Below are 14,175 nucleotides of genomic sequence, written 5' to 3'. Positions count from 1 at the left end.
CTGAAAATTATAATTAATATCAGCTGATTTTTATTTATGTTAAATATTTTTCAAATCAGCAAAGCAAATTAAGCATTGTTTTGACAACAGGATCATAATTATGTTAAAAGATACGAGCCTCAAAAAAAGTAATCAAAACACAAAAGAACAATATTAATACATTGTACACTTTACTAACAAGTGTCATCTAATATTTTATTGATAGAAAACCACGTGCTCTATATGTCTTCCATCATATTTCAAGCATACTTCTATTCACCATTAGGATTGATCTGTATAAATATTGGAGAGACAGTCCAATGACAATGAGTGAGAAAAATTTCCCATTATTGGGTTTTAAGTGGATATATAAAATAAGGTGTAGGTGTTGTGTACAGTACTCATTTCTACTTTTAATTTTTGTAGTATGGCATAAAATAAAAATATGTTGGGAGGGGGACAATTTGCTAGTACAAAAATATTAGGGGATATGTCCCCACTGTCAAATATGGATGATACCCATGCCATTTGTTAAATATCTTCCACTATGGCATTGTGTGTGTCAAGTGAAATGTCCTTCAATGCAACACTTGTTCCCAGAGTAGGGTGTCCAAAACATTGTTCCTTAACAATTCACCACAGATATGAGATACATTCAATAAGTAAGGTTAGTAGCTCTATTAAAGAAAAAATAACAGTGTACAAGGTTGAGACTAATAATATTGAAAAAGTGTACACAATAATGCAGTCCTGTACCAATAGTTGTACCTGTCAGCCAGTATTTGTGTCCACTACCTGATGTACAAAATTGTATTGTCCATATCAAATTGCAACAAAATCAAACAGCAAGCTGTTTGAAATTGACAGCCAAAGGCATTAGACCTAGTGAGATTCATTGCAGGTTATAGGTACAATGTGGATGTCACTAAAAAATGCCTGCAAGTGGATTCAAAAGTCTACACAGCTTATCATCTATGCAAATGGTTCTAACGTTCAACCTTCCTTGAACTTTTGAATCCATTTGTAAGCATTCCGTACAACTTTCCATATTTTGACCTTCATCCTGCTGGTCCAAGTCTAGGAACAAGGTGGGTTGTTCATTTGGTATGACAAACTATGACACATTTTTCTTCACAAGGCCAAGTGACACAGCACTTGGCCATATCCTGGAAGGTATCAAGAATGTGTTTACTAGTAATGTGCCGAATCGTTAAAAATGTATATCTGCAGATACGGATCTCAACTTTCGTACTCAGTCGGTGCCAGTGCATATGACCTTGGACCGATAGTTGACACTTTGCATTAGTAACGTGCGTGTTTTGAGTTGCACTGTGTGTGTTTTTGTTTATAGTTTAGTGTGACACGGAATAGCATAGATTACATTTGTGTTTTTGGAGAGTGTTGAGTTAAATTAAAATAAAAACAATGTCAACAAAAAAGTTTAGTAGTGTAATATGGAAATATTTTATATGATAGTAAATGATGAATGTGCTAAATGCAAATTTGCGAAGGAAAGTATTCCCGTAAGGGTAAAGGTACAACATCATTAAAAAATCACCTCCAGAGGAAATATCTACAAGAATATGCATTATTAAAAGAAGACTCCATTAAGAAGAGTGCCGATGAAATTGTTCACAGGGAACATCTTTACAAACGGTAAAAAGAGAATTTAGACAAACATTTTTTAATGAATACATAGAAAAAGTCAAAATGTGGGATAATACAAACCCCAAATCAATAAAAATTGACTATTTAATTGCAGAAATGATAGCTTTATCTGATTTACCTTTTCAACACACAGAAGGATTGGGGTTCCAATGATTGATGGATCATGTTGTTCCAAATTATGTTCTAAAAGGCAGGAAATATTTTACGGAACTTATTTGCAGCAAAATTTACAATAAAGTGTCATTGAAAATAAAGAACATGTTGAAGGATTTTGAGTTTCCTTTACATCAGATATCTGGTCAGATTCTGTGTCAGGATTTTCATTATTATCCTTAACATGACATGGCATTACAAAAGATTTTATAAGAAAAAATATTGTTTTGAAAGCGGCGGTTCTTGACAAACACCATACAGGAGATTACATTTTGGCAATATTTCAACGTATGCTTGGAGAGTGGGGAATCCCAAAACAGAATGTGCACTGCATGGTAAGAGATGGGGGATCCAACATGAAGCGTGCTTGCACTTTATCTGACATAAATAATATCAACTATACAGCACATCAGTTGCATCTGGTGGTCAAAGAAGCTATTAAAAATGTTGATGCAACATCCATGTTACTTACAAAATGCAGAAAAATTGCAGGACATTTCAACCATTCTACAATGGCAAAGCAAGAATTAGAAAAAATACAAGTTCAACTCAATCAAAGAGTTTTAAAAGTTTTGCAAGACTTGCCAACACGCTGTAATTCCAGCTGTTATATGTTGGAAAGACTTGATTGCATTAAGGATTCGTTGTCGCTTTATTCTATTAATAATAGAATAGAACAGCTTGATGCCAAAGAGTGGATTTTAATTCAAGAATTAGTAAAAGTACTGAAGCCTCTGGAAGATACCACAAAAAAATTGAGCACACAAAACATATGTATATCCAACATTATTCCTCTAGAACGAGCATTAAATAAATTGTATGACAAGATTCAAATTTCTGCTAATAGTGGGGAAACTCTCAACATCAGCACACCTGCCATTCTTTATTTTTTTGTCTTCTTTGAAGAATGAATTAGATTATCATTTTTCTGAAATTGACAAAATGTATATTGTTCCAAATAGCAACATTTTTAGACCCACATTACAAAGGTAAATTCTTCAGTGACTTTCTTATCAAAGATATAAAACAGAAATCACTTACAGCTTTAGAAACAGAAGTAAATATCAGAACAACTACAATTAGCACAGAGAAACCAAATGCTGTAAGAAAAGAACATTGCAACAGTTTAGAAGACTCTATGGCCAATGTGTTAGATGGTGACAATGAAGATGAGGAATCTGAAAACCAAATATCATACACTAATGCTAATTTGCTCACAGAATATGCCAAAGAAAAAAGATCATCAAGAGACCAAGATCCATTAAAGTATCGGGAGATTAATAGTAAAAAATTTGGAAGTCTTAGTCACGTGGCTCGCACATATTTATCGTCAGCTGCAACAAGCATTCCAAGTGAGTAGTTTTTCAGCACAGCAGGAATTATTTATGATCCTCATTGTAATAGACTTTTGGAGGATAAAGCTGCCAAGTTACTTTTTGTACAATTTACCATTAATTAATTTTGATTATGACATTTAATTTTTTTGAAGTTTCTAAAAATGTGATTCTTTTATTGATAATTTGATATATTATAATAATTAACATAACCATGATGATTATTTCAATTAGCATTAGAAGTTTGATCTCACTATATAGTTTAATTATAGTAAGTTACCAGTATAAGGCATTAATTTATGTTTAAATATTTAATTTTTGCAATATCAATGTGCCAAATATGTAATTTTAAGAAATAAAAAGTGATTTGAATTGAAGTTATTAGTATTTTATTGCTACCTATCTTTAATGAATTTCATTACTTATATGAAATTTTAAGATAAAAGATCCGTTAAAGATCCGCTAAAAAGTAACGGATATGGATACAGATCTTTTTTTCCTCGGATATCTGCGGATACGGATATGGATACCCGGCACATCATTAGTGTTTACTAAATATATTCCTGATATCCTGGAGGATCCATCACCCATATCCTGGAGGGTATTATAATCTTACTTCACTTTAGGCTCCAGTTGAACAAATTCCAGTAGAAGCTTGCCACAAAAGGAGACAGCACCCAAATTATGACATGGGATATGTTCTGAATGTGCTAAACCTGTCTTTTGTCCCATCCTTTACTGACACACTTGAATGTATTTTGCAGCTGAAACATTTTTTCATCAGAAAAAAGAATCAGCAATTCTGCATGTCAGGAAATCAACTTGAATTTTTCACTCTAGGCTCCTCCTCCTCCTCTATCAGACTATGAACTTTTTGGTTCTTATAAGCATGGAAGTATAGGTTACTTGGAATCAACGAATCATCAATACATCAACTCATTCAAAGTTCATGACCAATCTTCCTTCTAAAATATCCTTGGTTTTCAGACCTTTCTGGTGAACACTACTTCATGTTTTGCAGCAACGGTAATATTTGGATATCTAGATGAGTTATACATCTCACACACATCACTTAACACAACACTAGAGCGACCTGCCTAGAGGGATGCCTTCCAGGATGTCTTTTAAGGGAAACTGGCCCCTATTTAGACATTACAGATGTGGAGAAAACCTGGAAAACTCCACGTGGTCAGCCCATCCGAGTGAGGTGCAAACCCATGATCGAACTCCCAGTTTTTAGAGTACAAAGACCACTTGGCCACTGATGGGCACTTCTTGTTAGGTAATTACCAATAAGTGAATACTGTAAATCCTCTAATAAATGCTTGGTAATCTATTGGACAGAGTATACTTAGCTCTTGACTTATATAAGAGACAGCCTCTATTCCATTCTCACAGAATTTAGCATCCAAACTAGTGATTAAAAAAAGGGAGGAAAACAGTTCAATCTTCTTTCCACCACCACATCCATAATTTTCCCAGCCCATTCTCTATCCCAAATGATGAAAATTGCCAGTAATTCATAAGAACTTTTCTATTAAATAAAAAAAGAAAAGCACACTACTGCACAACAACATAGATACCGTAATAACTTTATGCTTATGGTAGCAGTTTCATAAATTTTTTTAGCCACCCCCTGCTAGCTGTAAACACTGCATTTTCCCTCCTTTCATCTAACTAAGTGAAGATTTCTCTTGCTTTGTCCTGTAAGGAGCTGAGTCCGAGCGTTATTTTTATTTTATTATTATTTTTCGTTTGGGGCTTATGTTTAGTTAGGACGAAGGTTCCCCACCACTCTCTTATTAGTAACCAAAAAAGAAGATAATAAACCAACTCCTGAAAGAACGAGCGCCATAGGAAAAAATCTTGCGCACTTGCACTGCCCAGTGGAAATAAACAGTCTGCAGAAAAAAATGGAGGGGGGAATCCCCACACTCACTAGCCAAGAAATACTTACTAAACAGTCATAAAACATTCCAGAAAATTGTGCTAAATACTTTGTAAATGGTTTGTAAGATTTTGTCGGAAAATTAAAGCTGCCAGAAAGAAACTTGATGTTAGAAAAACTAAGTATGTAACTAAATAAGGGAGTAACCTAGCTGAATTGTGACGTCACCTCACAGCACAAAAGCAGCACACTAACCGAAGACGATCGAGGTGATTTCTGGTTGAAGTCCAGATTGAGAATTAGGCGATCCAAGGGTTTAAAGAGGAATTCGATTTGACGACAGCAAAAGGATTGAGAAAACAGGTTCCTAGTATAGTGAGGTGACAGATAGACGTTTAATTCGTAAGAGATTTTGTTCATAGTTCTTAAGTATTTGATTTGTCGAATTTTCAAAGGGGAATTAAGATTAAGTTAAACTAAGTAGCTGAGTTTTATTGTCGGGTTGACTTGTTGATTTTTGTTAATAAATTTTGTTTTGGATTATAGACAATTGTACATGGTTAAATTCAATTTACTAATTAAATATATTTGAAACTTTTGCTTTGACTTGATATTTGTTGTCATTTTTACTAATATTTTCGGTGCACGTGTAAAAGCCCAAGCCTGGCAAACTAATCTAGAATCCGCGTAAAGTACCCATTAGGTTAACGGAAGTTTTACCGGCCGCAGTTAGTGTCGGTTTCCTAAGATACTAAAAATAGTACTTTACAGTCCTTCACCATCCATCTGTAGGTATGGTTACTTTTCTCTGGCTGCTCACAGATCCACTACAGAACCTTTTCTTCTAATTCTTCATTGATCTTCTTGGCCCTCCTCCTGTCAGCTGCTTTGCTTCATTTTATTCTTGATAGCCTTAAGAGCATCACACTTGCTTCTCCACTTGCAAATTTGCTTTGGATACACTTTGAAGTTCTGTGCTGCTGCTCCTCCAGAATGTTCTTTTGCATACACAACTGCATTCAGTTTGAAGTCAATGCTGAAAGATCTTTTGGTTGTCATTATGATTGATATCTAGTTCACTCACTGATCTGTGTAAATGAAAAGCTTGAAACAGAAAATACAGGAAGATGTGTCCACTGCTGTATTATTTACCATATACTTCAATTGTACCCCATATTATAGTAAAATCATTTTTCAAGGGTTCCCACACAAAAATTACCATAGCACATATAGAACACTTAAGCTTTGCAAGCTGCATGTAGGAATTTAATGACACCCAGTATCTATTTAGCAGTTTAAACTAAATAGCCAGCATTTAATTTGCTAATTTCTTTGCAAATTCTACAATGTACAGATTGTCAATCTAAGATTGATTAGGCTAGGTTAAGTTAGAAGGAATTTCTGACAAAACAATTTATTTTCAGGAGTATAGAAAATAGATGATTTAAACATTTATTTTTGTTATTTACAATGAAATAAATAAAAAACAAATAATTTAAATTATTCAACAAATTGCCATTTTCATCACAAAATATTTTTTTACTCACACATCTTTTACCCATTAATAATTTCACAGATACATATGAAAATAATATTTTGTTCCTTTAAAACTAAAATGTAAGTGTTCCTTATTCAAGACAATTACATCAAAAAATTTGCATTCAACCAAAATTATCTCAATTGATAACATAATCAATTGAGATAATTTTGGTTCAGAATTTAATTCAGGTAAGAATATAATTATCTTAATATCAATCATTAAAACATTTAAATGTCTTAGTTATAATAAATTGGAGGATCAAAAAAGCATTTCTTTAATTGTTACTTTTTGAAAATATGACTAAAAATTCTTGTAACTTTTGGAATTAACATTTTTAGAAAAATGGAAAAATGTTTTGTTTAAAACATTATTATTCTTTAACTGAGAATCCAAAAATAGGGGTTTCCATTTGAAATTTTATGGTTTACCCATCCCCTATAAGGAATTGGGATGGATTAAGAAATTGAAAAGGCTCCTCAAAAATAACAGTGTTACCTCCTACTTCAAGTGATTCTAACTTCAAATTCTTCATTCTTCTTAACTTGCAGTGATTGCTAGATGATCTGTGTATCTTATTGCTTCTAAGTTCAAACTGTGCATCCAGTGAAAAAATGCACTCAAAGTGTAAACAGCATCTGTTGAGCTTAATGCAAGAGATGACTTGGGTGCACATGTGTTTTCAGTGTTTTTACTTTCCCAGCTGTTATGTATACATAAGAAGGGAAAGTATTGGAATTGTGTCAAATCAAATTTGACTCTCTGGTTTTTTTTTTTTTTTTTTTTTTTTTTTGCAAATCTCCACATTTTGAGACCCCTGAACCCAAAAAAGTAAAAAGTTTCTTGGATGTGTGTTTGTGTTGATATCTATTTTGTTTAATATCTCAGGATGAGGTAAAGATTAAGAAATGAAATTTGGCATGGTAGCTTGTGTACAAGAGCATTGATGCTATTAAATTTTGCTGGTTAAAGGTTGAGAGGATATGGGAGATAGAGGCAGTCATGTGTCATATCTCAAGATGGGTCAGACTTAAGATTTTACTTGTTATTAGCATTTGCAACTTTTAAAAATAAAACTCAACTTTAAGGATAGTGATGAGTGTTTTGTCATTTTATAACAATTAATAATATAAATCAGCACCACAGACAAATTTATTTAAGCTTTTTTTTAAATAAAAATCTCATAATAGCCAGGAAAATTACACAATTCAGTGTGATGTTTAGTTATATATATTGTGTGATATTCATCAATTTTCAACAATTTCTACCTGCAATTTATCATCATCAACATCTTTTGGGCTTTCTCTACATTTTGTATCTTTTAGTTCAAGATTCCTGAACAGAACTTTTTAAACCATATTTGACATGTTTGAAGTTTTAACTTACACATTATGAATGTTATTTTACTGTTTGCACAGTGTTACATCCTTTCTGAAACACAAAGCACAATGTCTGATATGCTTTTCAAGTTGATTTTATTCAAACAAAATGTGAAATAATAACTTTTTTTCTTTGTAAAAAAAATTAAAAGATTACCCTCATTATTTAATCTATTTTTTTATAATTCTTAAAATTTTAAGAATTAAAATATACATTTTTTGAATTTAATCGTTTTTTCTATCTATAGGCAAAGTTACATAATACTAATAATTCAAACTTAAAATTTTATTTATTGAAAAGCAAAAATATTAATCACTAACTTCAAAAAGTGTTGACAGTTTATACAATAGATTAAAAATGAAATATTGTTATTATATTAATCAAGATATCAGGATGCTAATACTAAACAATGGTGTATTTAGATATACTTTTTCACAGAATAGATCAATAAAATTAAACAAACCTCATGATACTGTTCAACTTTTTTTCCATAACAGAATTCATATTTCCACCATCCAGATCCCTAGATACAAAGATTGTAATTTTATTGAATTTTAAAAATACTTAAAAACAATATATTAATACTTACACCATGTAAACAATAATCTCCATTGAGAAAGTCTTGAATAATTTTTTCATCATGGGGTGTGCTCTCAGTCTGTGCTTTCTGATTAGGTGTTTCAGTAACTGGTACATGCTGTAAGAAATTAATTTTTGAGTGATAAACCACAAATTTTTCATAATTATAGATATTTTCATATAAAAGTAATAGCACTTTGTTTATAATATCAAATATCCTGTATAAATAATCAAACGTATGTATCACCAGAAATTTTTCAGCAAATTCAAATATTTGTTTCCCTAAAATTATAATGTTATAAATAACTGACAAGCCAAAATACTCACTAATATATTGATGAGAATAAATATTTCTAAACTTTATAACAATATCAATGTATTGGGTTGTTCGGAAAGTAATTTTGTTTTTTATTACTAGAGGAATTAGATGTATTTTTACCAGCCAATTTTATTTTAAACCACATTTTCATTATATACTTCGACAGCTGACATTTTAAGGCTTATTTGTAAAAAAATTTGTTTGATTCTGTACAATTGTTTTTTTTTTCTGTGACCCATCAAATATGAAAAATTGAAAGCATCATTTTTGGCATATTTTGCTTTTTTATAACTAAAAAATCAAAATGCTGTTCAAACAAGAAAAAAATTGTGGTACGTGTTTGGAGAAGATGTGTTGAGAGAAAGACAGTGCCAAAACTGGTTTACAAAATTGTGTTCTGGCAATTTTAATATCGAAGATACACCACATTCTGGATGGCCATTTGAAGCCAATGAAAACAAAATAAAGATACTGATTGAAGCAATCTGCCATATAACAACACATGAAATATCACTAAGAGATTAAATGTGTTAAATTGAACTATTTATTACTACTTAAAACAAACTGGTTTCGTTTCATAGCTCGATATATGGGTTCCACATGTTATTAACAAGAGATGCTCTCAATGGTGGGATTTTAAAGAAATTTTTTTTTGAGCTTTTACCAGACAATTTAACAATTGATTCGAAAGTATACTGCCATCGAGAAACAAATTGAGTAATATCATCAAACAGAAAAGGCCAGAATTGATCAACAAACAAAGTGTAGTGTTTTACCGTGATAATGCCAAATTTCAGACAAGTTTGGTAACTCGTCAGAAACTGTTATAGCTTAGATGGGATGTGTTATCACACCAACCATATTCGCCAGATCATGCACACTCAGGTTATTACTTGTTCTGGTCTATACAAATTTTTTTTAACTGTAAGACATTTACTTGAAATGACAATGTCAAAAATCACTTGGATCAGTTTTTTGTAAACAACAATCAAAATTTTTACAAATGCGAAATCATGCTACTACCAGAAACAACGACAACAGATATTTGACCAAAATGTTCAATATATAATTCAATAAAATATTTATTTATTATAAGAATATTGCATTTATTTTTCTATGGAAAAAAACGAAATTACTTTCCAAACAACCCAATAAATATAAGTTAACTTTTCCAACAGATAATCAGAATGTTACTTGTTCTATTATTTGAAATCATATTCCCATAATTTTAATAATAATATTACTAAAAAGTATGATTTGAGATTATTAAATGTGATACTGCAAAATTATTTTAGCATTTTAAATTACAAATTTCAGAAAATAGTAATTTTGAAAGAATAAACAGGTTGAACATAATCTATTGAATAATTCAAAACATTTTTTCCTTAAATTAAAGCATCTTTTATGACTAATTACAGAAACAGATAATCATAAAATACATTAGATATTATAATTATTTTGTAAAATCACAATAAACTTACTACTTTTATATCTAATAAATTTTCAATTTTTAAATTTGTCTAAGAAATAATTTAAATTATAACAATATATGCAGTAGGATATGATGGAGAATGTAATAGTCAACTAGAGAAAATGTTTTCAACCTGGTTGCTAGTGACCCAAGGGGGTTGATTTATCTGGAGGTTGATAAATTACTAGGGTCATTTGGGAAGTCAGGAGGGAAGGACTGCAAAATATTCAAATTTCCTGGTGGCCTTGCTTATTTTAATATACATTATATTTCCTTAAGAAAAATAAATTACTAAACAAAACAAAGTGTTGTATATTATATTAAATTTAAAAAAAGTCTTATTCTAATTCAGGCCATAAGAGGTGTATTATCCATATGAACAGATATCTGACTCATGGTAAATGTGGTGTATTACTTGAAATTTTAAAATGTCTGGCCTTGATTTGGATATGAGCTGTCTTGGAATGGCACATGCAAACTGACATTTTGCCTGCCACAATGAGCATTTTGTAACTTCTAATTTGAAAATAACTGGACTCAGGCCATAGGCCACCATAATTTTTTTTTTGAATTCTTTTTGCCCACTGTGTACTAAGTGTGTGTGTGTGTTTTTTTTTTTCAAGCCAATCATAGGTTTGTCCAGAACCACAATGAGGATGGTGTAATATATCTGGGTCCCCAGAGCAGTAGGCTGACATGTTAACTGCTCAACAATCTGGACTTGTGTGAAGTACTCTCATTGAGACAACTAGTTTTCTCATTTCAGATAAGATGATAAAATCAAACCAAGGTCATATACAATGTCCTTTGTTGGGCATGTTGGACTGTTGTGTTTGAATAAAAAAATTGAAATGAATTTTTATATCTAACTTCAGTGTCTCTATTTTCTCTTATCATGGAGAATATACATGTATCCAAAACTTAAGGACAAACACAATTGCCAGTGGAGATAACTAGAAAAAGTCACTGAGCCAGACAAGCCTGCCACAATGTTGTGTGTGTTGCATCACAGTTTGAGGTGGACATATTCCATACTGACAAGTCTCCCTGCCAGGGTATTGGTAAGCATTTTCCATCCATTCTCCACCTGCTTTTTTCACCAAACTTACTTTTATTGTTTTGATTTGTAAAATTCTATAAGTTGTTGTGAATTACCCTGTGTTAGATGTTGAGTAATACAGTTAGTGAGATTTCCTGTTCTCCATCTCCTCAAGCATATTTCTTGAATAAGCAGGGCCTGAGATGTTCAAAATGTACTGTAATTCATAGGAAATACTCCTCCACACTCAACTTGATTTAGTATATACAGTTCATTTACAGAAATATACAGTTTATCCTGGCACCACAGTGTACCAATTGACACACTAATGATCTCCGATTGTTCCAGTCTATCCTTGATCCGATGTTATAAATAAATAAAATCATATTTTGATAATGTGTTTTGTTTTTATTGTATTTATCTTTCAAACTAAAATCAAAAATATATAATAATAATTTATTATTATTAAAGTTTCTTACATTGTTTTCTTTGGACAATTCATAGTTCTCATTTTCTAAGTTTAATAAGCGTATTGGCTTATTTGGTGATCCATTGATGGAATGACAATAAATTTCATTTGCCTTAACTTTCTTGATTCTAAATAAAGAAATGAATGTAATAATTGTTTAATTAATATTTTTTTTATTAAACATTTGATATTCATACAAAAATGATTTAGAGTAGTAAAGTATCGGTTTTAATTATTTAAAACTAGAAAAGACTAAATTTAATGTTTTTGGTTATTTTATTAAATACAGTAGAAGTCTGTTAATCTGGCACCGAAAGAATGAGACTAATACCAGATAATTTTGTATTTTTGCAGAATTCAATAAGTTATATGCAATCTGAATGTTTCAGACGTTGTACAATTTGTACCACCAGCACATAGCTGATAATCAGGCTTCTTTTCAGAGAATGCTGGAGTACTGGACATTCTAGATTATTGGGTACCAGATTATAACATATACTGTATATAGCAAAATTTAAAATTATAAAAGAAATTATTATTATTATTTTTGGCAGAGAAAAATAACTAGATGAGAAAAAATTAATTATTATTAATACTACACAAAATATGCTAAAAAATTGTTGTTTTGAGCAGTTGAAGCTGTTAAATGTTGTATTCATAGATCCCACTTTTTAAATAAAAATCATCCTCATCTATACACCACAATATTAGATATCTTTTTTTATTTACAATGATATGAGTAAATAAAACATACATAATTTGCAAAAAATTTCAGAGAAACAGGAGGAAAGCTTTTTGTTTTTAGTCCATCAGTATGCAGATATACAAAACAAACATAAAAAATACTGAATAAACTGAATTATAACTGATTCAAAATTTCTACAATCCAAACGTTGTTTAATATTAAAATATTTCTATAAATGATTTATAGGATAATTTAAAAAAAAAAAATATAATTTTATATATATATATATATATATATATATATAAAATTATGTCATTTGCATTATTTATGTTTTGGTGATGACAGATTGTTTTTGATAATTTATTTTCAGATTTTTTTCCTCATTAAGAAAAATAGATTTAAAACAATGACCAAAGATAAAAAAATAAAGTAAATTATGCTAAAATAAATATTAATAATTTAAGATGTAAAAAGAAACATTTTTATAATGTTTTTTTAGATCAAAATAAGTAGACAATCATTTTGTAATATTAAAATGCACTATAGTATTAATTTTATTATATTAATACCTGTAATGTGGATGTTTGCATAGGTATGATGTTAACACAATCACTTCATATTCACAACTTGATGCTTCTCTTAAAGAATATATTTCGTGTGTTTTCTCACCACAAGCGTAAAGAACTCTACTAAATCGAGGTTGGCCATTTACATCACATACAGTTCCATCTGTCATATTAATTTCAAAGTAGGGAGTTTCTTGACTATTTATTTTAATATTAGGCACAATCTAAATAATAATAAAAATTATATTAAAAAAATATAATTTACTGAATTTTTTTCAATTTATACTTACTTGATTAGATTTCTGCTCATCTGTATCTTCTGAATCTGATTGGAATTAATTTTTTGTCTAATTATTATATAAATAATAATGAATACTGTTATTACAAATTTAATAAATTATCAGCAATTATTGAAATTTTTATTTGAAATATCAAAGTTCTATTATAAGAATTTATTTCAAAGCAGAATAAGAATAATAAAACATTTTAGACTACTGAAGAATAATATCCTATGGAGATTATTCTTCAGTAGTCTAGAATAGTCTTATAAGTTTTCCTCGTTATTTTAATAATATTTTAATGCCTTTTAGTTCATACAAAATGCCATCTTCAAAAAGAACATTTATATATATTCAAATATTTACTGAACAAAAACCATAATTTATGGAAATTTTATTAAATTACAATATATGTTAGATAAGAATGTTCACCTAAATAACACAATATTAATTTGTGTATTATTTCAGTGTAGCAAATTTGTCTCAGTTATAATAAATGTTCCCAAAGAATTAACCAAATTAAACAATTAGATAAATATTTTATTTACACTTAAGGAAAGAAACTTTTTCTAAACTTAAATCTAATTTTTCTCCATTTTCTTTATTAATGAATTTTTTACAAATATTATCATTAACTTTTTATACCATATTTTATAATAATCATCAAAAATAATTACTACAAATTTATTTTTAAAAATAATTGCCATCCAATGGAATTCTACAATTGAATTAAAATTTTATCAGAGAATTAATAACAGCAAAACATTTTTTTCATTTTTAACAGTTTATAGAAATTGTTTGGTAACATTCACAATAAAAAAAAAAAATAA

At 29.9% G+C, this 14,175-nt stretch overlaps 2 protein-coding genes across 2 annotated transcripts in view; one reads left to right on the top strand and one right to left on the bottom strand.

Moving 5' to 3' along the window:
- The window catches only part of LOC136969541 (tubulin-folding cofactor B-like), a 389,641-nt gene that overhangs the window by 40,568 nt on the left and 334,898 nt on the right, over window positions 1–14,175 (top strand). The gene's annotated exons all lie outside the window — the stretch shown is intronic.
- The window catches only part of LOC136969534 (endoplasmic reticulum lectin 1-like), a 30,147-nt gene that overhangs the window by 4,661 nt on the left and 11,311 nt on the right, over window positions 1–14,175 (bottom strand). The window contains exons 6-10 of the mRNA XM_067263726.1: window positions 13,358–13,392; window positions 13,071–13,291; window positions 11,827–11,944; window positions 8,529–8,636; window positions 8,403–8,462 (exon numbers count right to left, since the gene is read on the bottom strand). Of these exons, the coding sequence (XP_067119827.1) occupies window positions 8,403–8,462; window positions 8,529–8,636; window positions 11,827–11,944; window positions 13,071–13,291; window positions 13,358–13,392 (542 nt within the window). The remainder of the gene's footprint in view (window positions 1–8,402; window positions 8,463–8,528; window positions 8,637–11,826; window positions 11,945–13,070; window positions 13,292–13,357; window positions 13,393–14,175) is intronic.

Source organism: Centruroides vittatus, unplaced genomic scaffold (genome assembly GCF_030686945.1).
Source record: "Centruroides vittatus isolate TY-2023 unplaced genomic scaffold, ASM3068694v2 contig_18, whole genome shotgun sequence".
Classification (NCBI taxonomy): Eukaryota; Metazoa; Arthropoda; class Arachnida; order Scorpiones; family Buthidae; genus Centruroides; species Centruroides vittatus.
This window is presented reverse-complemented; position numbering and strand designations above follow the sequence as displayed.